This window comes from Xenopus tropicalis, chromosome 10, assembly GCF_000004195.4.
Source record: "Xenopus tropicalis strain Nigerian chromosome 10, UCB_Xtro_10.0, whole genome shotgun sequence".
NCBI lineage: Eukaryota > Metazoa > Chordata > Amphibia > Anura > Pipidae > Xenopus > Xenopus tropicalis.
The window spans coordinates 25,057,261-25,084,154 of NC_030686.2; the positions used below are offsets into that span (position 1 = coordinate 25,057,261).

At 41.4% G+C, this 26,894-nt stretch overlaps 1 protein-coding gene across 2 annotated transcripts in view; it reads right to left on the reverse strand.

Annotated features, from left to right (window-relative positions):
• Nucleotides 1-26,894, reverse strand: part of mmd (monocyte to macrophage differentiation-associated) — an 84,725-nt gene that overhangs the window by 24,234 nt on the left and 33,597 nt on the right. Inside the window, exon 1 of one of the 2 annotated variants that reach the window (XM_004918560.4) lies at nucleotides 10,032-10,229. The exons of the other annotated variant lie outside the window; for it this stretch is intronic. Within the exon in view, the coding sequence (XP_004918617.1) occupies nucleotides 10,032-10,054 (23 nt within the window). The 5' untranslated portion in view covers nucleotides 10,055-10,229. Of the gene's footprint in view, nucleotides 1-10,031; nucleotides 10,230-26,894 lie in introns of those variants that run through there. 2 annotated transcript variants of the gene reach the window in all.

Sequence of the window (26,894 nt, forward strand, 5' to 3'; positions counted from 1 at the left end):
AACTGCTTGGCCAGATTTCAAAAGTATGACATTTGGACAGGACTTTTCCCTTGACTGACATGCAATTCAACCAATCGCAGGCTGCTGTGTCATAGTCCTGCCCCTGATGTTATGGACACACCCCCAATTATTACCAGCTCGCCCAGCATCACCCACTTCACCCCCCCATCCAGAACTTCCAGGATTGAAAGGTCTCAGATGGTACAAGGGATGGCAGATACGCACCTCTACTAATATTGCTAATATAACTAAAGAGCAGAATTTATTTTTTAACTGGTGGCCTTGCCCTTTATCTGTAGCAGAGTGCAACATTGCTCTTATTCTCTATACTAGTGTCCCTGACCCTCTGCCCAGATCTGATGTTTAGGAGAGGTAAAGAAAGGGGGGGGGGGGGTTGTGGCCTGAGGAAAACAGCACAATAAATAGATGGTTCTCTGTGTCAATAGAGACCTGGGCAAAAAATCAGATATTAAAAAAAAAAAAAACTAAGCTTAGCATTTGCATTCCCGTGATACTTCCAATTCAGTTTCATCTGAGGCAACACATTAGGGCTCGTTTATCAACACTGGGCAAAAAATTTGCCCATGGGCAGTAACCCGTAGCAACCAATTAGTGATTGAATTTTTTAGTCAGCTGCATGCAGAACAATGAATGCCACAATTTGATTGGTTGCTATGGGTAACTGACCACAGGCAAATATTTTGCCCAGTGTTGATAAATGACCCCCCCCCACCCAATGAATCATTCAAAAGGCTTTTTGGTTATTATTTCTTACTTGTAGGGCTGATTTACGCAAACAATTACAATAAACATATAGCTCTGAACATTATAACTAAAAATCATCTCACAAATTATTCCACAACACTGTACAATAGTTACTCACAGTCCTACCAAGGATCTGTAATGAGGCTAAATGATACTTTAATCTAGTGAACCAATGCCCTATTCTACAAAAGCTTTAGCAGACACTGACCGACACTATACTGAACTTAAAGTCTGTTCTACGTAATAACCCCACTAAGAGTCAATTACCAGCTTGCCTTTTTATTACGTTTAGCATTCTGCTCAAGACTTTTGCAACAACATTATCAAACAGATAGATCCTAACCAGACGTATTCTGCTCCAAACCGCTTATCAAGCTGTCCTACCGATAAACCAATAAACAAGTACAATGTTTAAAGGTCCATTTCCACGTAGCCACTGAGAGGACATAGGTACTGTTAAAGATAATCTCGGGCCAAACAATCAGATCATCCCCATATTGTCCACCTCATGGTGAGCATATCTGGAATCTTTAAAGGTATGGCCAGATTAAGTAGTGTTTCAGATCATGTTATATAGCTTTGCTATGTTTGAATTGGGTGCCCACAAAGCACATGCTAGCCCACAAAGCGTACCCTGAGCCTAAAAGTTAAATAAATGTAAATATGCAGAGTTGGTATGATTTTGCCATCTTTTGAACAGTCTATTTAAAGTCTAAATAAGGAAGGAAGGACAAACGCTATCACTTACTAATGAGTATGCACAGTGTCCCACCATGTACCCGCAAGCACGCTCACTCTGGACAGGGAGGAAGCTATACACCCATATTTCACTGCCTGTATTAAGCACTAAATGGACCGAACAACCAGTATCTCCTCTAAAACAAGTTAAATGCAGGAGAAAGCCAATAAAGGAAACATCTGCAAACATCTGACTGATCATCAAGTACAAGGCATACGGCAGCCCTTTTACGGAACAGCATAATACTGCATTGGGCAGCAATGTGCATTTTCACAAATACAAGCAGGATTTCCTTTTTGCTATTGTTAAACACAGACATACTGTGGCATACTGGTTTACATAGTGGTTTCACATGAGAAAGTACTGGCAACCATATCTGTTCTAAGAAGTCTATAAAAACAATGTCAAGATGGGTGAGGGTTACAAAGCTGGCGCTATCTATAGTTTAAAAAAAGGATATATACAGACATGGCATATTTGCTCTGGAATTTTTTATTCTCTAAATGCCTTTCCATCTTATTGAGATATAAGTTAAAGCCCCAAGGTAAAAGTGCTCTAATAGAGTTGAGGAATGCCCCCGGATATTACATGGAAATCTAACAGCTGCCCGAAGCTGCAAGGATTTTTGCGTGCATTTGTGTAGCTTTATTCATTCCCCAGTTCATATTTGATGTGAGTAAAAACTATAGTATATATTTAAGCAATGATAAAAGAGTGACAAGAGTAAGTAAAAAAACTTGTGGATTCAGGGTTTAAATTTATTTCAACAAAGTCTCAATTTATGGCGAAAGGGTTTTGTCAAGTTTGCTCAGGAGAAATTACAGAATTCTCCTTAAAGTGCAAATCAACCTGAGGGAACCCTACTGAGCACATTTGAGTGTAAAGATTTCTTCTTTACTAGGACTCCTGGGGTGAGTGCCTCAGTCCCTGGTATTGATGAAGGGTCAGAGATGCATCAATGAGTAGCACATATATTGATCTGCCAGTACATCCCAAAGGAACTCTTATTAAAATGCACCACTTCAACAGGACATCTGTCATAAGGAAAGAAAACTGACTCAGGAATAGCCAGTGGCCACCTTAAATCTACCAGCATTGTTCTGGTTATATCTAGTAGGGATACAAGTGTATGGAAATTGCACAAAGGGTGATAATTGTCTGACAAACACTTGAATAGATACATTCAGGTAACTGTAACAGAAGGCAGTATGGTTCAGGAAATTTGGGTTGCAAAAAAACAACAGCAAGCATAGCATAAAATCATCTGTATGCCAATAACCCCCTGCCCAAATATAGTGTATGTGACCAGCCTACAAGGGCAATAGAAAGGATGTTAGATTTGTCTTTTTTTTTTTTTTTTTTTTTTTAAATCAAATAAGGATTTTTTGTTAATTGAAATAATATTTTAACATTTTGACACAACAAATCCCTCCATTACAATGCATATTAAAATCAATGCCCCTTCTGGAATACTGAAATAACCCAGCAAACGGTTACAGTTGCATAACGAGGAAATAAAGAAATTGGTATGACGTCTTTTAAATCCTTTTACAAGCAAAATCCTGCATTAGGCTTTGGTGTTCCAACTGTGCCAAAGGTTACTGGAGTTTACTGAGAAGTTAAAAGGCATCTGGAAATATAGTTCAGACACACAGAGAAATGCTGATCTGATCCTCAAGTGCTGTGGTACTTCCAGTCTAGAAATATTTGCTCTCTCTTAAAGTTAAACACATGTGCACCGTTTCATATGGAAGCCAGATTTATAATATGCTCACCCACAGTGAATCTTCAAATTCTGCTCCAAATGGACAGGACTGGGGCAAAGCAGAACATTCCACTGAAATGAGCCTAAAATTTGCCTACAAGTGTTGTGGTCAGATTGGGATCCCAAAGTGAGCTCAGGGACTGTCCAATATATGCTGTGTTGGGAAAATATAGTCAATTTATAAGTCGGGATTATTTAAACACATTGATGTATTTAAACCTAGGGTGCAAGAGCACACCCCTTAGCGCTCACTTAAGCATTTGTGCCATCGGGGAAACTACACTTTGCTTTAGAACACAACGCTACGAGCTACAGCTTAGCCTTGTCTTTTTCGCCTTCCTTTGGGCAGGCCCAGGACAGGGCCCTAATCAGAACATTCCTATTAGCCCCACAGGTGTGATCCTACACAGTATTTGATCAATCAGCACATGGACCAAAACCAACTGATACCATACAAGTAGTATTGTCTCATTCAGTCCAACACCATAATCAATTGTAACAGAAGAAAGTGAAGTGGAGCTACAGATCTTTCTCTGGAAATGAGTTGATCTGTGAACTGACCAAAATCCAGAGTACATGAATATTGGTCTAAATCGTTAGCCCCACGATAAAGGTACTGAAAACTGTACCTAATTTCTATTATCGGTACGTATATGGCCAGCTTTAGAAGAGATTTATTAAACCGACAGTAAGGGCTCTGGTACACGGGGAGATTAGTCGCCCGCGGCAAAACTCCCTGCTCGCGGGCGACTAATCTCCCCGAGTTGCCTTCCCTCTGCCATCCCACCGGCGAACATGTAAGTCGCCGGTGGGATGGCAGACGCGGCGGGGCGATTTCGGGAAATCGCCGAAAAAGCCTCGCGAGTCTTTTTCGGCGATTTGCGCAAAATCGCCGTGGGCGACTAATCTCCCCATGTACCAGAGCCCTAAGTCTTTGGGGAGGAATAAAAAATGATTATGGGAAAATAAAAAAAGCCTGCAAATTCTGCTTGTGTTTCAGTCTGACCTACAGAAGCTAAATGTAATTTATAAAAATGACTCTTAATATGTTATTTAGCTAAATACAAAGGGAAAAACCTTGTATCTATTTTTCTACATGCACAGACAAATACACAATGCTGATTCACCACCGAATTGCAACACACAAATTAACACCCCATTTTAGTAAATTGTAGGGAAGTTATGAAAAATAAGGTGGATGATAGGATTAAATGTGCATTATTAAAATAAGTGCTAAATGTTATTCCAGCCATTGGAAATGTGTGCTTCTAAGGGCTCATAATCATGTGAGCATGTATTTCATGCGTTCAACACTCGTTTGAGTGCACTTAAATGCATTCACTAATTGATTCCATTATATTCTGCCTGGTTGTATTCATGAGTGTTCAGAGTTGTGTTTTCCTGCATTTGCGTTTTATTGCGTTTTTTAGATGCATCATGCTGTGTTTTCTTGCGATTGACGTGTGTTCATAATTCAGTAGAATACAGGACTGCTTTGGAAATGACAAGAATGCACTTAGGTGGGTTTAAAACGTATGATGCAGTTTTTTTTGCACTTAGCGTACGTTTGTAAATACATTAAAAAAATAAGTATGAGCCCTAAAAAACTATTTAAAGTGATAAAATAAGGGGAAATTCTAACTTGAAATATTGGAACTGGGAGTAATAATAAAAGCTTTTAACACACGGTTAGTAGTATAAATGAAACAACTTTACTACTGTCTGATAACAAGCCACACATAAGCGGTCTACTGCTAGTATAGTTGTGGGCAAGTTAAATTACCCATACCCACTTTTTTACATAAGATGTTGGCCAAAAAAAATCTCTTTCATTAAAAGGTTCTTGCGCCAAAAGGCAATCCTCGCACTTGGGGCTGCTTTCTCTGTCCTGCTTCTTGCTTCAAATTGAGCACAGTGTGCCTATCGACTCAGGGAAGCCGTCACCTCTGAAGGCGGTAGTAGCTCTAGGTTTGCCACTGCACACTTGTGCCTAAAAATATTGGGTATTTTGTGCAATGTTACTTTGCCATAAATGACACAATCCAGTGTTAGAAAATATTTAGCTTAATTGCATATGATGTTTATTAAAAAGCAATAAAAAGTGTGCTTATTTAACGCATTGGGTGCAACTGCATTAGACGCTTGGATTTTTCTACGAGTGTTATGGACACTTCACATGCTCAGTATGTCTGGGCATCTGTTAGGAAGCTAAGCTTAAAGGTCATCGCAAACCATCAAACTGAAAACGAGTATGCTGTCATACACTTGAGCCCAAATGAATACTTCATACAGCAATTGTGTATAGTCACTCATACAGTAGCCATCGATTTGACCCACTGCTGATTGGCTGGATACCAATGAATACTGATCCCTGATGCTGAATAGGAAGGTTTCAAAGCTGTTTTATACTGATGGAAACAAAAGTTCATTCTAAAAAGTCACATTTTATACAGTGTTACTTGATTTTTTTTCCTTCATGGTAAAAACAGAAAGGAAACTACACAGGTAATTGTCATACCAAGTAGATATAGTCACTCTGAAAGGGGAAATAAACCCCAAAATAATTTTTCTTACTGAAAGAGAGGTTCTCAAACTATGGGAGAGCTCAGGGTGGACAGGGGGTCCAGCCTGAATGATGGAATATTTGGACTGAACTACATGCTACTGATAACTACTGGAGCTACATCTGTGATTACTAACAGAAGCCCAACGAAATGCTGGGATCCAGAAACGTTTGAAGACCTCTGCATCAGTCCGACTGTAGCAAACCCAGTGGGAGTAAAGGCAAGAAGAAATTAAAATAAATTAACTGGCTCCAGGAAACCCATAGTAAAATGAATGTAGGAGTTTTCATTTTTTAAGCATTTCTATAAAATAAGTATAAAATAGTTTGCAGAATAATAACAGTCAATTATATCCTCTGGATAGAATCCACTCTCTGCCCACACCAGCTTAGTTAGAATAAATGCTTGTTAGTGTGGATTGTATACTGACAATTTAGTGACATTAAGGAGCTGTGATTCATGCCACCTCTGGTAACACAAACTCTGACCAGGGACCTTGTGCATCCCATCTCTTGTGCATGGCTGTTCTTGTTCAATAAACTGAGACTGCTCACACTCATATATAAGTACACGTATTTGCTTTGTTTCGGTGCAGAATGGGTTTTAGTCTTGGGAATAAAGAGCTATACATTAAACTGTTTACTAACACAGTTATAAATTACCTGATTTTGAAACTGAATGCCCCTAATTGGTTTCACAGGGTGCCCTGAATATTCCATCTTTTTTGTAAAGAAGTCTCTTTTTTCATTAATTTGTAATAATCCTCCAGGCATATTCTCTGCTTTCTTTTAAATAGCAATAGACCGTAAAAGGTTTAGAAGTTCACAACTGGACAGCTGAAGCCCTCATTTAACATGATTCCAATGTTCTTGTGCCATATACATACTGTACATCAGCCTTTTGTCATACTTCCCCCAAAATACATAACTCCCTCTTCTACCAATGTGAGCAGAACACGGAGTGCCCTGAGTGCGAGTGTTGCTCAATCGCTTTCATTGCTCACTTCCTTTGTATCACACAATTATTTATGTTTACAATGTATATAAAAAATCTTGTGCTGGTGTGTGTGTACCTGAGGGTTTGTACAGTAGTCCCAAGGCACATGTCATCTAGTTACAGTTACAGTAAACCCTGCACTTTAAGCCAGGGGAAATTTACTTTCTTTGGTTTGCCTTTCATAACAATAAAAATAGTAGCAAATAGAGAAAGCTTTGCATGGAATCGGGTGCCCACAGAATAAAGACAAAGAGGTCAGGATTTGGTCGTAAATGCAGGTAGTCCATGGGTTCACAGCAAGGGGCGGGGGGTTGGAACGGATGTGGACTGTTTAGTTTTGGGGACTCAAAAAATTGTGAAATTTTTAATTATGTTCCAGGGATCAGCCCTGATGTGACATCACTTTTTAGTGTCAGTTTCTGGGTCACACTGAGTGCAGCAGGGAGGTGGGCTGGAAAGTTGAAATTTAGATTCTGGCTGGTTCAGACAGTCAAGAGAATTTGGCACTACCTGGGTATGGGGGTCTAGGTTGGGCACAGGTCTACTGAACAAGACCCTTGCAGTTGTGTCTGTATAATATGCACTCAGTATGCACAGAGGTACAATGTGCCAATACATCAGCTTTCCAATAACAACAAATCCCATTCCACCAAGAGTAAAGCTCATTCTTCTACTATTTCCCTCTGTTTGGTGCTACACAAAGACAAATGTATATTGACACCATTCATGAATAACCACCATGACCACAAATACAGACACCTTTTAGAAATAAGCAGTGGCCCTCAGTGTGACAGTCAATCAATTAGACAAAACATGTCGACATTTCAAAGCAAGAACTCACTGTGAGGCAGTCCTTGCGTGAATAAGCTACTGTAAATTATAAAGGAATAATACAATTAAAGAGAATGGAAACTCCCAAATTCTACAAAGCTTTGAATATGAATTAATTAAAAATATTAAATGCTTTGTTTGTAAATGTATGTGTATGAAATTGAAAGCAGTGTTTCTGCCCCTTTTTGTCTGTAAGTGTAAGAAATGGAAAACAGTGTTTTTCTGCCCTGTTTTGCATTGGTATTTCTCTCTTGTAGCAATAATAAACCTTACATATTTCTTCACATGTCTGCTACCTTGCTACATTGTTTCTAAAGTCAGAACCACAAGGGCAGAGGATAGAAAGGGACAGACAAACAATAAAAATTACATTCACAAATAACTTTAAAAAATACTGAAAATGTGTAGTGAATGTATGTTAGAATTACATTCTTTGCATTAGGTTAAGTTTTTTGGGTTTACTTCACTTTTAAGTTTACAGTAACCTTTTAACAAATAATACAAACTTTTAAAATGTAAAAGGCCTGCAAGATGCCCTGCATGGAAGTGCTTCAACACGCAAGGTATCCCCAAAGGCAACAGCAACAGTTCTCAGACACCATATAGGGGAAGGATAGTGAAACTGTGATCCATTCCTCAGGGAGTGAGGGAGGTTGCAAAAGGACATGCAGGGAAAGAGTGAAACTATGTGAAAACTGAGGCTGCAGGAAGCAGGGAAAGAGCGAGCCTGCAAGTCACCATAAAGGGGAAGAAGGAGATAAGCAGGACACTAAGCTGTGAAGAGACCCAATAGGACAGTGCAAAGTTGCAAGTCGCCATGCAGGGCAAGAAGAGCAGGGTTGCAAGATCCCATGCATGCAGGGCAGAGGGAGGCTGTGAGATGGCACAATGGGGGGAAAAAGCAAAGCTAGTGAGATGCCATCCAAGGGAACAGTAAGGCCATGGATTTATAAAGAGCGCAGTGGTACCCATGCAGGAGAGGATAATGATGACAGACAATAATGAGAAGACAAGAAGGAAATGCAGAAGGGCACCCGTGCAGGCTCAGATGGGTTTCACCGAGGCTCCTATAGGCAAAGATGAACCTTGACACCCTATGCATGGGGGGTGCAAAGACCCCAGAGTCACACAGCTCCCAATGAACAAAAGGGACTAAGACTTAAAGGAAAAGAAAAGACAACAGGGAAGGTGAGGAACAGAATCCCTATGGATGAGGAGACACAGACACCACTGGTAAAGAGGCAGAAAAAAACCCCATAAAGGGAGAAACCCCAGAAATGAGGAAGTACAGAGACGTGAATGAACAGAGACCCCAGAGAAGGGAATGAACAGAGACCCCCAGAGAAGGTAATGAACAGAGACCCCCAGAGAAGGGAATGAACAGAGACCCCCAGAGAAGGGAATGAACAGAGACCCCAGAGAAGCCAATGCACAGAGACCCCAGAGACGTGAATGAACAGAGACCCCAGAGACGTGAATGAACAGAGACCCCAGAGACGTGAATGAACAGAGACCCCCAGAGAAGCCAATGCACAGAGACCCCAGAGACGTGAATGAACAGAGACCCTAGAGAAGCCAATGCACAGAGACCCCAGAGACGTGAATGAACAGAGACCCCAGAGAAGGGAATGAACAGAGACCCCAGAGAAGCCAATGCACAGAGACCCCAGAGAAGCCAATGCACAGAGACCCCAGAGAAGGGAATGAACAGAGACCCCAGAGAAGCCAATGAACAGAGACCCCAGAGAAGGGAATGAACAGAGACCCCAGAGAAGCCAATGCACAGAGACCCCAGTAAGGGGTAGGTACACAGACCCCAGAGAAGCCAATGCACAGAGACCCCAGTAAGGGGTAGGTACACAGACCCCAGAGAAGTCAATGCACAGAGACCCCAGTAAGGGGTAGGTACACAGACCCCAGAGAAGCCAATGCACAGAGACCCCAGTAAGGGGTAGGTACACAGACCCCAGAGAAGCCAATGCACAGAGACCCCAGTAAGGGGTAGGTACACAGACCCCAGAGAAGCCAATGCACAGAGACCCCAGTAAGGGGTAGGTACACAGACCCCAGAGAAGCCAATGCACAGAGACCCCAGTAAGGGGTAGGTACACAGACCCCAGGAGAGACAAAAAATAAACAGGGACCCCATACAGAAACACAGACCCCACCCAGGGTAAGGAAGCTAATAAGACCCCAAGCAAAGAACAGGGTAACCCGAACCGCCCAGACATGATAGAGAGAAGGGGAAATGAGTCCCAAACGGGGTACCAGCCGAAAATGTTCTGTCCCGTTGAATGAATGGAGCATTAGCAGGGCAGAGGCAGACAAAGACTGCCAGCACTTCAGTGAGATTCACCCACCCAACACTCACCGCTTGTAATCCTTTGCCCCCATTAATGCGCTGAGGGGGGTCAGTCTGTGTGTACAGCTCCCAGCATGCAGCGCGGCGGTGAGACGGAGGGGACAGGACCCTTCATCTGGCACCACCAAGCGCTCGCCTTTTTCCGAACCGTCCAGGCCCCGCCTACTGGCTCAGTCACCAGCCCCAGGGCTCCGCCTAGTCCTCGGCCCACCGCCAACATCATCGGAAGCTCAGCCCTCGTCCGAGCCCACCCCCTTCAAGAGGGGAGCACACCCCGCCCACAACAGAGTGGCGAAACAAAGCAGCCAATTAACTGTGAGAGAGCCGGCCCCGCCTCCATGCTACTTATTAATGCAGCCCGCTCCCTGGGTGCGCATGTTGCTTATGCTTAATGGATCGTTCAATAAGTGTTATGACATATATTCTGCTCCCAGCAGCATTCTACTTTAGCGCTTTCAATTGTGACTTTACTGTTATTTATTAAACAATGGAATCGTGTGTGTGTGTGTGTAGGGAACGATAAACTGAGGTGTCTGGCATAGCAGCAACTTTACAGCATTGGATCAGTTCTGCCATTTTCCTTTAGACTCCTGGCAGCCAAGGGCTAGTGTCCGGGCTACTGAAAGTTCTACATAATGTTCAGTAGATTGGAAATGAGCTTGCTTCTGGGCCCATTTGGTATTGGGCAGTATTGGCCAAAGCTGACCAACAGGTAATGGGTTGGGTTATAAGGGGCTGCATGGGATATGTGGGATATATGGGATATATGGGATATGTGGGATATATGGGATATGTGCATGACAGGGACTGACTTCTTGTGCCAATTCTTGATAATAATTTAAGTAAAGAAAACTTTCCAACATACATTATAAATAAATGTAATAGTTTTAAATTAATTTGTAAATATAATTGCTATCAAGAGCTGCACTTGTCTGTCTTTATTCTCTGCACTGATGGTTCTGACTCCTGAAATTACAGAAGCTGAATAACAGACCTGGGGGAGACCTGACTCCTGTCCAGGGAGCAGAAAGGAATAAAAAAAATACAGGTATGGGACCTGTTATCCAGAATGCTCGGGACCTGGGGGTTTCCGGATAAGGGATCTTTCCGTAATTTGGATCTACATAACTTATTTCTGTTAAAAATCATTTAAACATTGAATAAACCCAATAGGATTGTTTTGCCTCCAATAAGGATTCATTATATCTTAGTTGGGATCAAGTACAGGTACTGTTTTATTATTACAGAGAAAAGGGAATCATGTAACCATTAAATAAACCCAATAGGGCTGTTCTGCCCCAATAAGGGGTAATTATATCTTAGTTGGGATCAAGTACAGGTACTGTTTTATTATTACAGAGAAAAGGGAATCATTTAACCATTAAATAAACCCAATAGGGCTGTTCTGCCCCAATAAGGGGTAATTATATCTTAGTTGGGATCAAGTACAGGTACTGTTTTATTATTACAGAGAAAAGGGAATCATTTAACCATTAAATAAACCCAATAGGATTGTTTTGCCTCCAATAAGGATTAATTATATCTTAGTTGGGATCAAATACAAGGTACTGTTTTATTATTACAGAGAAAAGGGAATCATTTAACCATTAAATAAACCCAATAGGACTTATCTGCCCCCAATAAGGATTAATTATATCTTAGTTGGGATCAAGTACAGGTACTGTTTTATTATTACAGAGAAAAGGGAATCATTTAACCATTAAATAAACCCAATAGGGCTGTTCTGCCCCCAATAAGGGGTAATTATATCTTAGTTGGGATCAAGTACAGGTACTGTTTTATTATTACATAGAAAAGGGAATCATTTAACCAGGGATCCCCAACCTTTTATACCCGTGAGCCACACTGAACTGGAAAAGGTGTTGGGGAGCAACACAAGCATAAAAATATGTTCCTGGGGGTGCCAATAAGAGCTATAATTGGCTACTTAATAGCAGCCTATGGGGACTGGCAGACTACAGAAGGCTCTGTTTGGCATTATACTTGTTTTTTTATGCAACCAAAACTTGCCTCCTTACCAAAAATTCAAAAATAAGCCCCTGCTTTGAGGCCACTGGGAGCAACAGCCAAGGGGTTGGGGAGCAACATGTTGCTCATGAGCCACTGGTTGGGGATCACTGCATTTAACCATTAAATAAACCCAATAGGGCTGTTCTGCCCCCAATAAGGGGTAATTATATCTTAGTTGGGATCAAGTACAGGTACTGTTTTATTATTACAGAGAAAAGGGAATCATTTAACCATTAAATAAACCCAATAGGGCTGTTCTGCCCCCAATAAGGGGTAATTATATCTTAGTTGGGATCAAGTACAGGTACTGTTTTATTATTACAGAGAAAAGGGAATCATTTAACCATGAAATAAACCCAATAGGACTGTTCTGCCCCCAATAAGGGGTAATTATATCTTAGTTGGGATCAAGTACAAGGTACTGTTTTATTATTACAGAGAAAAAGGAAATTATTTTTTAAAATAGAATTATTTGCTTTAATGGAGTTTATGGGAGATGGCCTTTCTGTAATTCGAAACTTTCTGGATAATGGGTTTCCGAATAAGGGATCCGATACCTGTACTGCTTTTGAGTGCAATTACATTTTCAAACAAGTTAAAAAACTAACTTATAACCCCTAAAAACACTTTAATGAATGCATATTAAATAGTTGCTTGGAAATCCATTGTTTTTTTTGAAGAAAAAAAGTTTTGAGGTTAAACCCAGTAGTTGCTTACTATGTTAAAGCTCAGTGAGCTGTATTTACTATGGAAGAACGCTGGAGGCTGCCAAGAAAAGAACTTGCTGTTAGTATGAAACATCATATTGTGCAATGTAGAGGTTTCTATGCAGAGCTACAGGCAGGGCCATCAAGCTCGCACTACTGCACTGGAACAACGTGTTCTGAATCGTTCGCCGTTCCTGGAACGCCACCTTATAAATAACGCCACAAACCTGCTGGATTTTACCTGGGTGATAAAAAAGTCACTAGCAAAGATATTTGGTTGTGTATATTCTGGTCGTGCAACAGAAATGGAAATTCTGTGAAAAAAGTTTTTTGTTGCACTAATTGTACATTTTTAATACAGAAGGAAATATAGTCATGGGTGTTAGTTGCAGTTTGTAATGTACTAATGAAGTAGGGTCCAGTGGAAAGACAAAAGGTTTTGGCTAATCAGAAGATTTCAGTACTTATCTTCACTCACATCCTTATGGGTTTTTCAGTGGCACCTATGTAATACCTGTGCCACTTGGGACACCCAACAGCAACACCACACCTGTGTAGTAGGACACCATTCAGTGTTAAAGTCACTGACTAACTAAAAGACTAGAGAGCTAAAATCAGAAAGTAGTGTTCTAGTTATTATGTTGGACATCTGCCCACTACAGCCTTTATAGATGACATTTTTGCCTAACTAACTATATTGAAAATATTTTTTATTTTGTGCAGTCTGTCTATTTTACCAAGTTTCATTTTTACACTGAACTGTTCCTTTAAGGGGTCTACATACCATAAATCTGGCAATCTGTGGATTCTGGAAAATGCCAGAGAGGCTGCTGTAATATGCCAGACAGTCACTATTTATTGGGCTGGTGGGGGGCTGAACCTTATCACAAATGTGGGGAATAAGTGATATATGGAGATAAGTACTATATACTGGATAATAAAAGACTCCTGCTTATACTGTGTTAATGGGAATCTCCATCAAATAATATATATAGGATCCATAACCAAAAACCTGTTATCCAGAAATGTCAGAATTATGGGAAAGCAATTTCCTATAATAATTTTAATTATTCAATTTTTTCTCTATAATAATACCTTGTACTTGATAGTAATTAGGCTGTGTGAATTCTATTGGTGCCACTGTTGGGTTTATTTAATGTTAAAATGTTTTTTTTAGCAGACTGAAGGTATTGAAATCCAAATATCAGAAAGACACTTATCCGGAAAACCCCAGGTCCCTAGCATTCTGGATAATTCTGTATATATAAAGTTTAAACTGTTTCAGAAATAAAACATGGAATGTACTGCAATATAGAGCTTTAATCTCGAGCAGATTGGAACTGTGATACTGCGACCGCACTTTCAGGCTCCATTGATCACTTGAGGAGCAGTGCCACCGATCAAGGCGATGCTCACATTTTTATGTTACATTTTCAAGCAATTTTTGCCTTGCTAAGTGAAATTGGGCCTTTTAATCAATACTGTACAATCTACGAATTGGGACGATCTTGTGTCTCACTGAAGACTAACATTTGATCTGCTCACAGTGTCGTTTTTCTTGCCTGCCCCCATTAGCTGGGCAGGAAGCAATGAGATAAAGGGAACTTGCAGCTTGGCTCTCTGGGAAGTCGGCACAGAAATAAATGCTGAGCGCATATTTGTTAAACTGCAAGCTGTGTTTCCTTATTTTAATCAAACATTCTTGATCTGATTCACCCTTTCCATTCCTGTATCCCCAAAAATGTAATGCACATACATGCAGGAGTCTGTAAATACAATAAGTATTGTTTATACTAAATATATTATAAAAGGGGTATTAGGGCACACTAAGTTTCTTTAGCCCCCCTACCTGTAAGCTGCCATCAGAGGATGCTGATGTTGTAGTCGCTAACTTCACAGAATCTGATCTGAACCAGCACACTTTGGGTTATAATGCCTGCCCAATGGGCAGTGCCTATGAACACCTTGTGGAAGCACTGTGTCCAGAAAACTGTGCCTCTGTATTAATTCACTCTCATGCTTTGCAGGCTCATCCGCAGGCACAGTACTGTATACACCATAGGGCTCATTTAGTAAGCATGTTCAACCTCACCATACAATCAGATCTATCAGTGTATGGCAGGCTTAAGTCTGTAGAAGATGTCATAAAGCCAGAGTCAGTTAGAGTAGAAGAAAAAAGTTCTCTAGCAGCAGTTCATAGTGTAAGTGGCAGGGAATCTAAAGCTGGCCGTACAAAGCCTGATAAAGGTAGCCTCCAGTTTATTGGCATATTGGTCTTGCACACCGATACATTGATGCGGTTCTCTCCCAACGGAGCTTATGTGCTTATGATCCAATCATTGGTCTAGGATTAAACAATTGGATCAGTCTGATTTGCCCACTATGTTGCTGGCCAGTTTGGGCAACAAACAACAAATGAGACAAGGGGTAGACTAGAACACTGGTAGCAGTGGCCTTGACTCAAACACTTGCAGAGGGATGGAGCTTAAAAGGAGCTGTGTTGTCTACAAGGGCAACCATGTGCAGCTCGTACTTTGCTAAGGGTGTGTACTTACTGCATTGCTGGGAATCAAGGAATGCAACTTGATCGCAAGGGCTGTGCCTCACATGGTGCAGGCAGTCATGTTGAGATTCACACATGAGCATAATGAGTGAGTTCCCCCAATCCATGCATCCCCCAAACGTATGTGATATGAATGTCTATAATGCGCGAGCTGGGACACTTGCTTATTATGCACAGGTGAGCTCCCTTCCAATGGGTTTTCTCGACAAAACACTATTATATCCATCAATTGGAGTTTCGATTCTGTTAGTCCACAACTCCAGTGGGAAAAACAATTTTAAAGTGATAGAAGCCCACGAACATGTTCAGTAGCGTCTAAAGCTGCTGCCGTTAAAGGGACAGCATACAACCATTTTCAACATAGGGCTTGTGCTGAACATACTTTATGGTTTCTTTTATTTCTGGCACTAAACTAGAATATGAAGCCAGTTTGACTTCAGCACTTCCTGTCTTAACAAACTTCAAAAGAGCTGGTTAAACTAATTACCAGTCCATTGAGAAGCCCCTGATAGTCAGCATTCTCATAGGCTGCTTCTCAGATATCGGAGGGGTTGGTTTGTTCAAAGGTAGATAGGGAGCTCTGAACAAATTACTCTGTTTATAAAGAAAGGGAGAGGGTAAGATCAGTGAAATTAGCCCCTGGTTTATAATGGAAAAAAATAGGAATATATTCCTATTTTTGTTATAAGTAAAACAATAGGTAGAATGTAATTGCAGCACAAGCCCTATTTATAGTGTTACTATTTAGCAAAGGTTGTTTAGGTGTATACTGTCCCATTAAGACATGGATCAGCTAATGTATGTGTCCCCTTAGGGCAATGACACATGAGGAGATAATTCACCCTGGGATTAATTTCCTCTAGTGGATGCAACAAATCTCCTCTGAATGCGATTTACATTATATATCACCAGTAGGAAAAAGTGTTGCTTCAGCTTTCCAAAGTTGCCTCGCAGGGAACTGTTGCTTTAGAGACAGTTCCACAGTTTGGGAAACCCTGATGTAGCACATCATTTCAAAGCAAAGTTGGTAAAAAATATTTTTATCTAAGAAAGGTTATACAATTCTTTTGTTCACCCTTTTGATTTTTCTAATAAATGTATAAAGAGCTTAATGTAATTGTGGATTTTAGGTATTCGTTGTATGAGAATACAACACAGACAGATATGTATAACTGAGATGACAAGCTTGCTGATTTGACAGGTTTGTTTTTTTCCCATCAAAGCACACTCAGTAGGTATATGTCCCTGCAGACTAATTATTTAATCAGAGCCTTAGGGGAACCTAATGGATATTCTGCATTGTTTACTGACTTTGGCTTTTTTTTTTCTAAATAACTCCACATGCTAAATAAGATAAGTAAACTGGGAAGTGCCACTGCTATATACATGGCCAAATTATGGCAGATGCTTAATCATTCTTTATCACAAATAATATTTTAATAATTTGCTTTTCATTTTTAAGATAACAATTATTTATTGGTGTGTTTTTTCAACCAAACATTATTTTATACTGCCTTCCAAGTATGAGCAGAGCGACTAGGGTTATCTAGGCAATTTAGTCTCCTGTGTTCTCCCATTACTGGGGTGAAATTTGAAGCCAGCAAGGAACTGACACTTTTAATCATCCACCACATTTTTTTTTTAAAACCAGTGCTACTTACCATGCCTTTAAAATAAGCCTTTCCATTTAAAAACATGAGATTGAAGTAGAGATTAGGCAATGCCATACACACAGGCAGCATAGAACAGGCAGAGTATGGCACACACAGGCAGCATAGGGCAGGCAGAGTATAGCACACACAGGCAGCATCGGGAAGGCAGAGTATGGCACACACAGGCAGTATCGGGCAGGCAGAGTATGACACACATAGGCAGCATAGGGCAGGCAGAGTATGGCACACACAGGCAGAATCGGGAAGGCAGAGTATGACACACACAGGCAGTATCAGGCAGGCAGAGTATGACACAGAGGCAGCATAGGGCAGACAGAGTATGGCACACCCAGGCAGCATAGGGTAGGCAGAGTATGGCACACACAGGCATCATGGAGCAGGCAGAGTATGGCACACACAGGCAGCGTAGGGCAGGCAGGGTATGTCACACACAGGCAGTATCAGGCAGGCAGAGTATGACACACACAGGCAGCATAGGGCAGACAGAGTATGGCACACCCAGGCAGCATAGGGCAGGCAGAGTATGGCACACACAGGCATCATAGGGCAGGCAGAGTATGGCACACACAGGCAGCGTAGGGCAGGCAGAGTATGGCACACAGGCAGCACAGGGCAGGCAGAGTATGGCACACACAGGCATCATAGGGCAGGCAGAGTATGACACACACAGGCAGCATAGGGCAGGGTGTAGGGTGCCTGGAGGCAACTTCGTTCAACTTCTGAGAACCGACATGATGCGAAGGGCTTTCCACCAGTGACAAAGATTGTTGGTGTGCTAATTTAACCTAACATTTTCTCCTACTGCAAACAATGCAGCCTACTGTTTGTCAGTAGTGGATGTTAAATTGCTGGAATGAGTTAGGACAGCTGCACAAAAATGTTAGACAAGCTATAAACAGGTCCGATCACCTGCCTGGCTGATATCTGGCTAAAAGTACAGCGTAGTGGGCATGATTTCTGTTTATTGACCAAACAAATGAACAATGAAGAGTGCCACAAAAAGCAAAGGAAGAAGTTTCTGGTATCCATCATTTCATCTGGCTAGAGGGCAACAAAAGGGAGACTGCAGAATGGATGATTGACATTTGTATCCTAAAAGTAACATGACTGGTGATCCAGGGACTGGTATAGTTGTCCTGTTTGAGTCAGGCAAATCGGAGGCTTAGACAAAAGGTTAAACTTGATGGATAACTGTAATTTTATCCATTACAGAGCACTAATGTCCAGTGTAAGGGTTCACAATGTGTGGCTGCATTCCTAATATAATTTGCCCCTTCTTCATTTAGGTTGAAAGTCTTCACACCCAGTGGAGTTCCCTTGCTATACATTGCTGTGGCCACAAAACTGGATCAAGGCTGAATTGATCGCACATGACTAGGCAAATTGTAATGATCTCAAGGGAAACAGGAGAGAGATGTCCCTTCCAAGCAGGAGCCTGCCTAATAAGATAGCATTGGTTAAAACTGCGCCACATAGTTTTAGCTGGAATATTTGGTCATGTTTGCTCAGTATGACATGAGGCTGGGGACTTAAGGGTGAAGACCCACTGAGCTACTAGTAGCAGCTACTTGTCATGGCTACTAAATGTCAGAAAATACACTGCCATAGACAATGCTAAGAATTGCCTCTGCTTAAACACACATAGAGACAATTATCAGTAAATAATCAGCATTGTCTATTTTAGTAGCCACGACAAGTAGCTGCTACTAGTAGCTCTGTGTGTATTTACCTGCAGGGGCAGAGGGCAACAGAGAAGGATAGCAGGGGAGTAGAGCAAAATTAGTTACTAACTATATTTATCATTACAGGAGGACATTAATAGTCGGAAGGTTATGTGCAAGTTCCTACAGAGCTGACAATTAGGCATATATTAACAGGATACAATGAGCAATAATGTAGAGAGCACCTAAATAAACACCTGTACTGTGCATGTTTGATATGATATAATCATTTTGCTTCACAGAATGCCATGCTGTATAACTACATCTCCTTTATTCTAAATAGTATCCTTTAATCGAAGCAAATAAAAAAAACTCAGCTGAAAAAAGGCATTAAAAAAATCCCATGGTGCTTGCTCATTTACTGTGCAGTTCCCAGGAACAGTGACAGTGGCATACTGTACTCATTCACAGGACAAAGGGCATTGTGCCTGCTCACTGAGCAGTCTACTGAAATTGATGTCACAGCAGTCTAATAAATGGCTTCCTTTCTCTGTGTATCTACAGTGTTGCACCAGCCTTTTGTAAGCATAGGCCTGTCTGCCTAACATATATTATTCACTAACCATACACTATCCCCCATATGTTAAGTATATATTCAGTATTCACTCACCATACACTATCCACTTTGCCTACAGTATTTACTTACCACACACCATCTACAGAATTCACCATTATACATTCCTCCTTACATACTGTACTCACTCATCATTATCTCCTATTGTGCTTTACAGAATAGGGGGATACAAACACAAAAAACAGTTTACCCTTACTAACAATGATATTATATAGAAGCAGATACAGGGTGCAATATTAGCATAGAGTTAAAATACAATAGAGGGAGGGTGCTGCTTGAAAGAGCTTACAGTCTAAAGGGAAGAGGGATAAAACATAAAGTAGGGGTTGGCCAATGTGGTGATAGATGTCTTGTCAGTCTAGATATTGACAGTAAGTGTATTGAAAATCAGTAAACCAGTAATTAGTGTTTGTGTGGAATAAGAGTGTAATGAAAGACAGGCAAGTTGATGAGGGCTTAGTTTGAAAGCTTGAATGAAAAGGTGGGTTTTATGTGAGCATTTGATGGTCTGTAGGCTCTGAGTATCTTTAATGGGACAGGAAAGGAATTTCCAGAGTATTTGGGCAGCATGTGAAAAGTCTTGGATGTGTCAGGGAAATGGTTATAACTGAGAAAGAGAGAAGAATATAATGTGCAGAGTGAAGGTTATACAGTATATTGGGAGGTTGTGTAACACTATGTAAAAGAACTTACCATACAGGATTCAAATCCGATCTATGACTGGTAGGCAGTCCAAGGACTTGTATAAGGGGGCAGTTTAGACAGGGAAATTCCTATCACTTATTACACTATCCAAGTCAAATGTCTTATTCACCAAGAGTGATATGACAACTACCTTATATAAAGTTTTTGCTTACCATACACTATCCTCCTAACATACCAAATAACCAATATACATACAGTATTCAGCAACAAACCTTATCTAGCTCATTTACTGTACCATGTGCTTTTCCGCTTACATACAATATTCACCAACATAAACTATCTACTTTACATACAATATTCATTCACCATGATCTATCCCCCTAACATACAGTATTCACCAACATAAACTCTAAAATCTACCTCCACTCACCATGTACTGCCTGTCTTATATACAGTATTCACTGACCTACACACCTTACGTACTGTATTTACCTACCAGATACTCAGATACTATCCACCTTAAACACAGTATTCACTGCCATATACTTCTTTACCTAACATATAAGTGCCCCCTTATGTATACGACTACCTCTGGAAAGCCACATAAAGATCATAAGAAAGGTATAAGGATTATTTCTACATCTACCCAAGCGGATGCCAATTCGACGTTAGGAAAAATTCCTTCCTGACTCCAAAATGGCAATCGGACCAGTCCCTGGATCAACTTGTACTAAGAGCTATCTCCCATAACCCTGTATTCCCTCACTTGTACTGAGAGCTATCTCCCCTACCCCTGTATTCCTTCACTTGTACTAAGAGCTATCTCCCCTACCCCTGTATTCCCTCACTTGTACTGAGAGCTATCTCCCCTACCCCTGTATTCCCTCACTTGTACTGAGAGCTATCTCCCATAACCCTGTATTCCCTCACTTGTACTGAGAGCTATCTCCCATACCCCTGTATTCCCTCACTTGTACTGAGAGCTATCTCCCCTACCCCTGTATTCCCTCACTTGTACTGAGAGCTATCTCCCCTACCCCTGTATTCCCTCACTTGTACTAAGAGCTATCTCCCATAACCCTGTATTCCCTCACTTGTACTGAGAGCTATCTCCCATAACCCTGTATTCCCTCACTTGTACTGAGAGCTATCCCCCTACCCCTGTATTCCCTCACTTGTACTGAGAGCTATCTCCCATACCCCTGTATTCCCTCACTTGTACTGAGAGCTATCTTCCCTACCCCTGTATTCCCTCACTTGTACTGAGAGCTATCTCCCATACCTCTGTATTCCCTCACTTGTACTGAGAGCTATCCCCCCTACCCCTGTATTCCCTCACTTGTACTGAGAGCTATCTCCCATACCCCTGTATTCCCTCACTTGTACTGAGAGCTATCTTCCCTACCCCTGTATTCCCTCACTTGTACTGAGAGCTATCTCCCATACCCCTGTATTCCCTCACTTGTACTGAGAGCTATCTTCCCTACCCCTGTATTCCCTCACTTGTACTAAGAGCTATCTCCCCTACCCCTGTATTCCCTCACTTGTACTGAGAGCTATCTCCCCTACCCCTGTATTCCCTCACTTGTACTGAGAGCTATCTCCCATACCTCTGTATTCCCTCACTTGTACTGAGAGCTATCTCCCCTACCCCTGTATTCCCACACTTGTACTGAGAGCTATCTCCCATACCCCTGTATTCCCTCACTTGTATTGAGAGCTATCTCCCCTACCCCTGTATTCCCTCACTTGTATTGAGAGCTATCTCCCCTACCCCTATATTCCCACACTTGTACTGAGAGCTATCTCCCATAACCCTGTATTCCCTCACTTGTACTGAGAGCTATCTCCCCTACCCCTGTATTCCCTCACTTGTACTGAGAGCTATCTCCCATACCCCTGTATTCCCTCACTTGTACTGAGTGCTATCTCCCATACCCCTGTATTCCCTCACTTGTACTGAGAGCTATCTCCCATACCCCTGTATTCCCTCACTTGTACTGAGAGCTATCTCCCCTACCCCTGTATTCCCTCACTTGTACTGAGAGCTATCTCCCCTACCCCTGTATTCCCTCACTTGTACTGAGAGCTATCTCCCCTACCCCTGTATTCCCTCACTTGTACTGAGAGCTATCTCCCATAACCCTGTATTCCCTCACTTGTACTGAGAGCTATCTCCCCTACCCCTGTATTCCCTCACTTGTACTGAGAGCTATCTCCCATACCCCTGTATTCCCTCACTTGTACTGAGAGCTATCTCCCATACCCCTGTATTCCCTCACTTGTACTGAGAGCTATCTCCCATACCCCTGTATTCCCTCACTTGTACTGAGAGCTATCTCCCCTACCCCTGTATTCCCTCACTTGTACTAAGAGCTATCTCCCCTACCCCTGTATTCCCTCACTTGTACTGAGAGCTATCTCCCATAACCCTGTATTCCCTCACTTGTACTGAGAGCTATCTCCCATAACCCTGTATTCCCTCACTTGTACTGAGAGCTATCTCCCCTACCCCTGTATTCCCTCACTTGTACTGAGAGCTATCTCCCATACCCCTGTATTCCCTCACTTGTACTGAGAGCTATCTCCCATACCCCTGTATTCCCTCACTTGTACTGAGAGCTATCTCCCATACCCCTGTATTCCCTCACTTGTACTGAGAGCTATCTCCCCTACCCCTGTATTCCCTCACTTGTACTGAGAGCTATCCCCCCTACCCCTGTATTCCCTCACTTGTACTGAGAGCTATCTCCCCTACCCCTGTATTCCCTCACTTGTACTGAGAGCTATCTCCCCTACCCCTGTATTCCCTCACTTGTACTGAGAGCTATCTCCCCTACCCCTGTATTCCCTCACTTGTACTGAGAGCTATCTCCCCTACCCCTGTATTCCCTCACTTGTACTGAGAGCTATCTCCCCTACCCCTGTATTCCCTCACTTGTACTGAGAGCTATCTCCCATACCCCTGTATTCCCTCACTTGTACTGAGAGCTATCTCCCATACCCCTGTATACCCTCACTTGTACTGAGAGCTATCTCCCATAACCCTGTATTCCCTCACTTGTACTGAGAGCTATCTCCCATACCCCTGTATTCCCTCACTTGTACTGAGAGCTATCTCCCATACCCCTGTATTCCCTCACTTGTACTGAGAGCTATCTCCCATAACCCTGTATTCCCTCACTTGTACTGAGAGCTATCTCCCCTACCCCTGTATTCCCTCACTTGTACTAAGAGCTGTCTCCCATAACCCTGTATTCCCTCACTTGTACTGAGAGCTATCTCCCATAACCCTGTATTCCCTCATTTGTACTGAGAACTATCTCCCATACCCCTGTATTCCCTCACTTGTACTGAGAGCTATCTCCCCTACCCCTGTATTCCCTCACTTGTACTGAGAGCTATCTCCCATAACCCTGTATTCCCTCACTTGTACTGAGAGCTATCTCCCATACCCCTGTATTCCCTCATTTGTACTGAGAGCTATCTCCCCTACCCCTGTATTCCCTCACTTGTACTGAGAGCTATCCCCCCTACCCCTGTATTCCCTCACTTGTACTGAGAACTATCTCCCATAACCCTGTATTCCCTCACTTGTACTGAGAGCTATCTCCCATACCCCTGTATTCCCTCACTTGTACTGAGAGCTATCCCCCCTACCCCTGTATTCCCTCACTTGTACTGAGAACTATCTCCCATAACCCTGTATTCCCTCACTTGTACTGAGAGCTATCTCCCATACCCCTGTATTCCCTCACTTGTACTGAGAGCTATCTCCCATAACCCTGTATTCCCTCACTTGCTAAAAAGCCATCCAGGCCCTTCTTGAAGCCATGTAATATATCAGTGATTATGACTGGTTCAGGGGGGAAATTCTTCAACTTCACAGCTCTCACTATATGAAATCCTTTCTAAATATTTAAACGGAACCTCCTTTCTTCTAATCGGAGTGGGTGCCCTCATGTCAGTTGGAAGAAGTTACTGGTAAATAAAGATTTAGGGAGATTATTATATGATCCCCTTATATATTTATACATAGTTATCATATCACCCCCTAAGCCCTCTTCTCCAGTGTAAGGAACACTAACTTGGCAGTCTTTATTCATAACTGAGACTTTCCATACCCTTTACCAGCTTAGTTGCCCTTCTCTGGACCCTCTCCAATTCAATAATGTCCAGTTTGAGCACTGGAGACCAAAACTGCACAGCATATTCTAGATGGGGCCTTACCAGCGCTCTGAAAAGGGGAGGAATAACCCCCTCCTCCCGTGAGTCTATACCCCTTTTAATACAGCTCAAAACCTTGTTTGCCCTTGCAGCTGCTGCCTGGCATTGCTTGCTACAGCCAAGTTTATTATCTACAAGGACTCCAAGGACCTTCTCCATTATGGATTTGCCTAGTGCAGTCCCATTAAGGGTATAAGTGACTGCATATTTTTACATTCCAGGTGCATGACCTTACATTTATCCACATTAAATCTCATCTGCCACTTAGCCGCCCAGATTGCTATTTTGTCAAGATCCTGCGGCAAGGTACCATGTCCTGGATAGAATTGACTGGTCTGCAGAGTTTTGTGTCATCTGCAAACATGGACCTCAAAATTCCCTGACTTGCTAGGCCAGTGCTGTCCAGCTGGAGGCCTCCAAATGATTTTTATAGCCCCCTTTTTATAGCCCCCAGTCTACTTAGAGACTCCGCAGACTTAATTATATGATATCATTTTAATTTAATCTGGCCCTCCAACATGCTTTTTGTGTTCATTAAAGACTTAGGGGATAGTTAATTCCTTATAGTAAGTACAATATGATTTTATGTATACTGCTCTTTTCTGTCCAGTTAGATACAGTATTCCCTCAGCAAACCTGGTGCTATCCCCTGGTATTTGTGTGGCTTCTACATTTCTATCTGACAGTCTAGAAAAACAACACAGTCTGTCATCCAATTGGTTTGTTGGCTCAGCACCTGACGGCGAGCGCACAATGTAACAACATTCTGAAATAATGGAAATTGTGGTTTTCTTTTGTAAACTATATATAGCGTTGTTTTTGCATCACCGCCTGAGAAAAACACTCATTTAGAGGAAGTGCAGAGCAGTGTTGTTTCCTTCTGGGAGTAAATAATGTTTTAGCAGATATCATTCTAACAATTACACTTTGTACTGTAACAGAACCCTTGCTGTACTCTAGAGATATCCTATTCCATTGTAATATTCCCCGATAAATGTTCTTGCAGAATGAATGCTAAGCTGCATGGAACCACTGCAGTGAATCAAAGGTGTCCAAAAAATCTTATTTTCAGTGAACATCACAATCTTTGAACAAATAGTTAATATAGACTGCTCCTCATATTTAGGAAGAGCCTATGGATAGCCAATCAGAACCAGTGTTTACAAAACACAACACAATGTTGATTCTGCAGAATAAAAACAGACAAACACTAAACTAAATATTTTTAAAAGGTTATTTTCTTACATTCACAGACGTGTATTATAAACATTTCTTTAATCCTCCCATGCACCTGACCTGCTGCATGAAAATCACACAAGGAATGAGGAAACATTAGGTTATGAACATCCAAATATAATCCCATGGATATAGAAATGCATGAAAACATTAAATTATATTCAATGTTTAAAAATGTTCCAAGTACTCTAGTACTCTAGTAAATTATGCTAATAACTAGTCCTAAATTGCTTGCTGTTACTTAGTATTTTAAGGTCAACATTCATGCAATGCAATATAAATAAGAGATAATGGGATATGATTATGTAATGTTGGGGAGCTGGGGAACAGAAAGTATAGAGGGCCAATAGGGTGGCAGCATTTTCACATTATTTATTTATATTGGAGTTGCCTAACTGGTAACTCTTCAGTTGTATTTCAACCTATTGACAGCCAAGGAATGTTTTGGTTCAACAATTGCCAAAGGGCCATCATTTGGTCAGCCATAAACAGCAATTATACTGTACTTACCCATAAAATTAGCAATTATTTTTGACACGTGCAACTCTCTGTCTCTATATTCAAATCCCGGCAGTGGCGCTTCCTTTTAAAATTATCAGCCTTTTTTTTTGTAATAATGTTTGACATGCTGGCTTCCAAGTTGTATTTTAGTGCTAATCTTGAGCCACAGTGTTGTGGTTCTGTTTCTGCCTTACCTTGAATTATAGGACAAACAATGCAAGTGTGTTTTTTTGTCTAATATACATAGAATAGTTTGATCCCCTACTGTTTTTAGCACAGTAATCTAACAACACCATAATGCTTGCTCCATTTGTATGTGAGTTTATAATAAGTGCATCTTTTTACTGTTATAATACTGTCCAGGCTAACTTTCTATCAATTCACAACTTCCTAGGGGCTAGATATACAGAACTCACATGAGACTAGCAAGAAACAAGAATAAAACTGAGGGCATATTCCCCAGCTATTAAATGGGGATGTTAACACATCATTGGCTTAGCAAGTTTACAGCATTTGAATATCTAGGGTAGGCTTTTTAAGTGCTCATATATAATGTTTTTCAAAGAAAATGTCCCAGAAAACATTTAGCACTTCACTAATGGTTTTCTAATGCACACCAACATCTTTGCTGAGACACCGAATCATGACTATTCAAATAAAATGTCTTTTGAATCCATATTTGGGCAATAAAATATCAATTCTGTAATAATTATCTCATGACAGTTACTGTAAATGGAAGATGTGACTAGGGTGTAGTGTCAACTCTTGATTTTGATTGGGTTGTAAGTCAATTTTTCTCTTGAGGGAACAGAGATACAGATGGAAACAACAAAGCCATATAAATGTAATTCCAACCACAGAGTCAGTGCATTAGCACTCATCAAAGCAAAAAGGGTAAAACGCTTTTATAAAAAACAGCCAAACACCCTCAGCAGCCGCTCTACTAGAAAGGAAACTGGAAACTAAAATCTAACCATCTGAAACTAGTTTTATT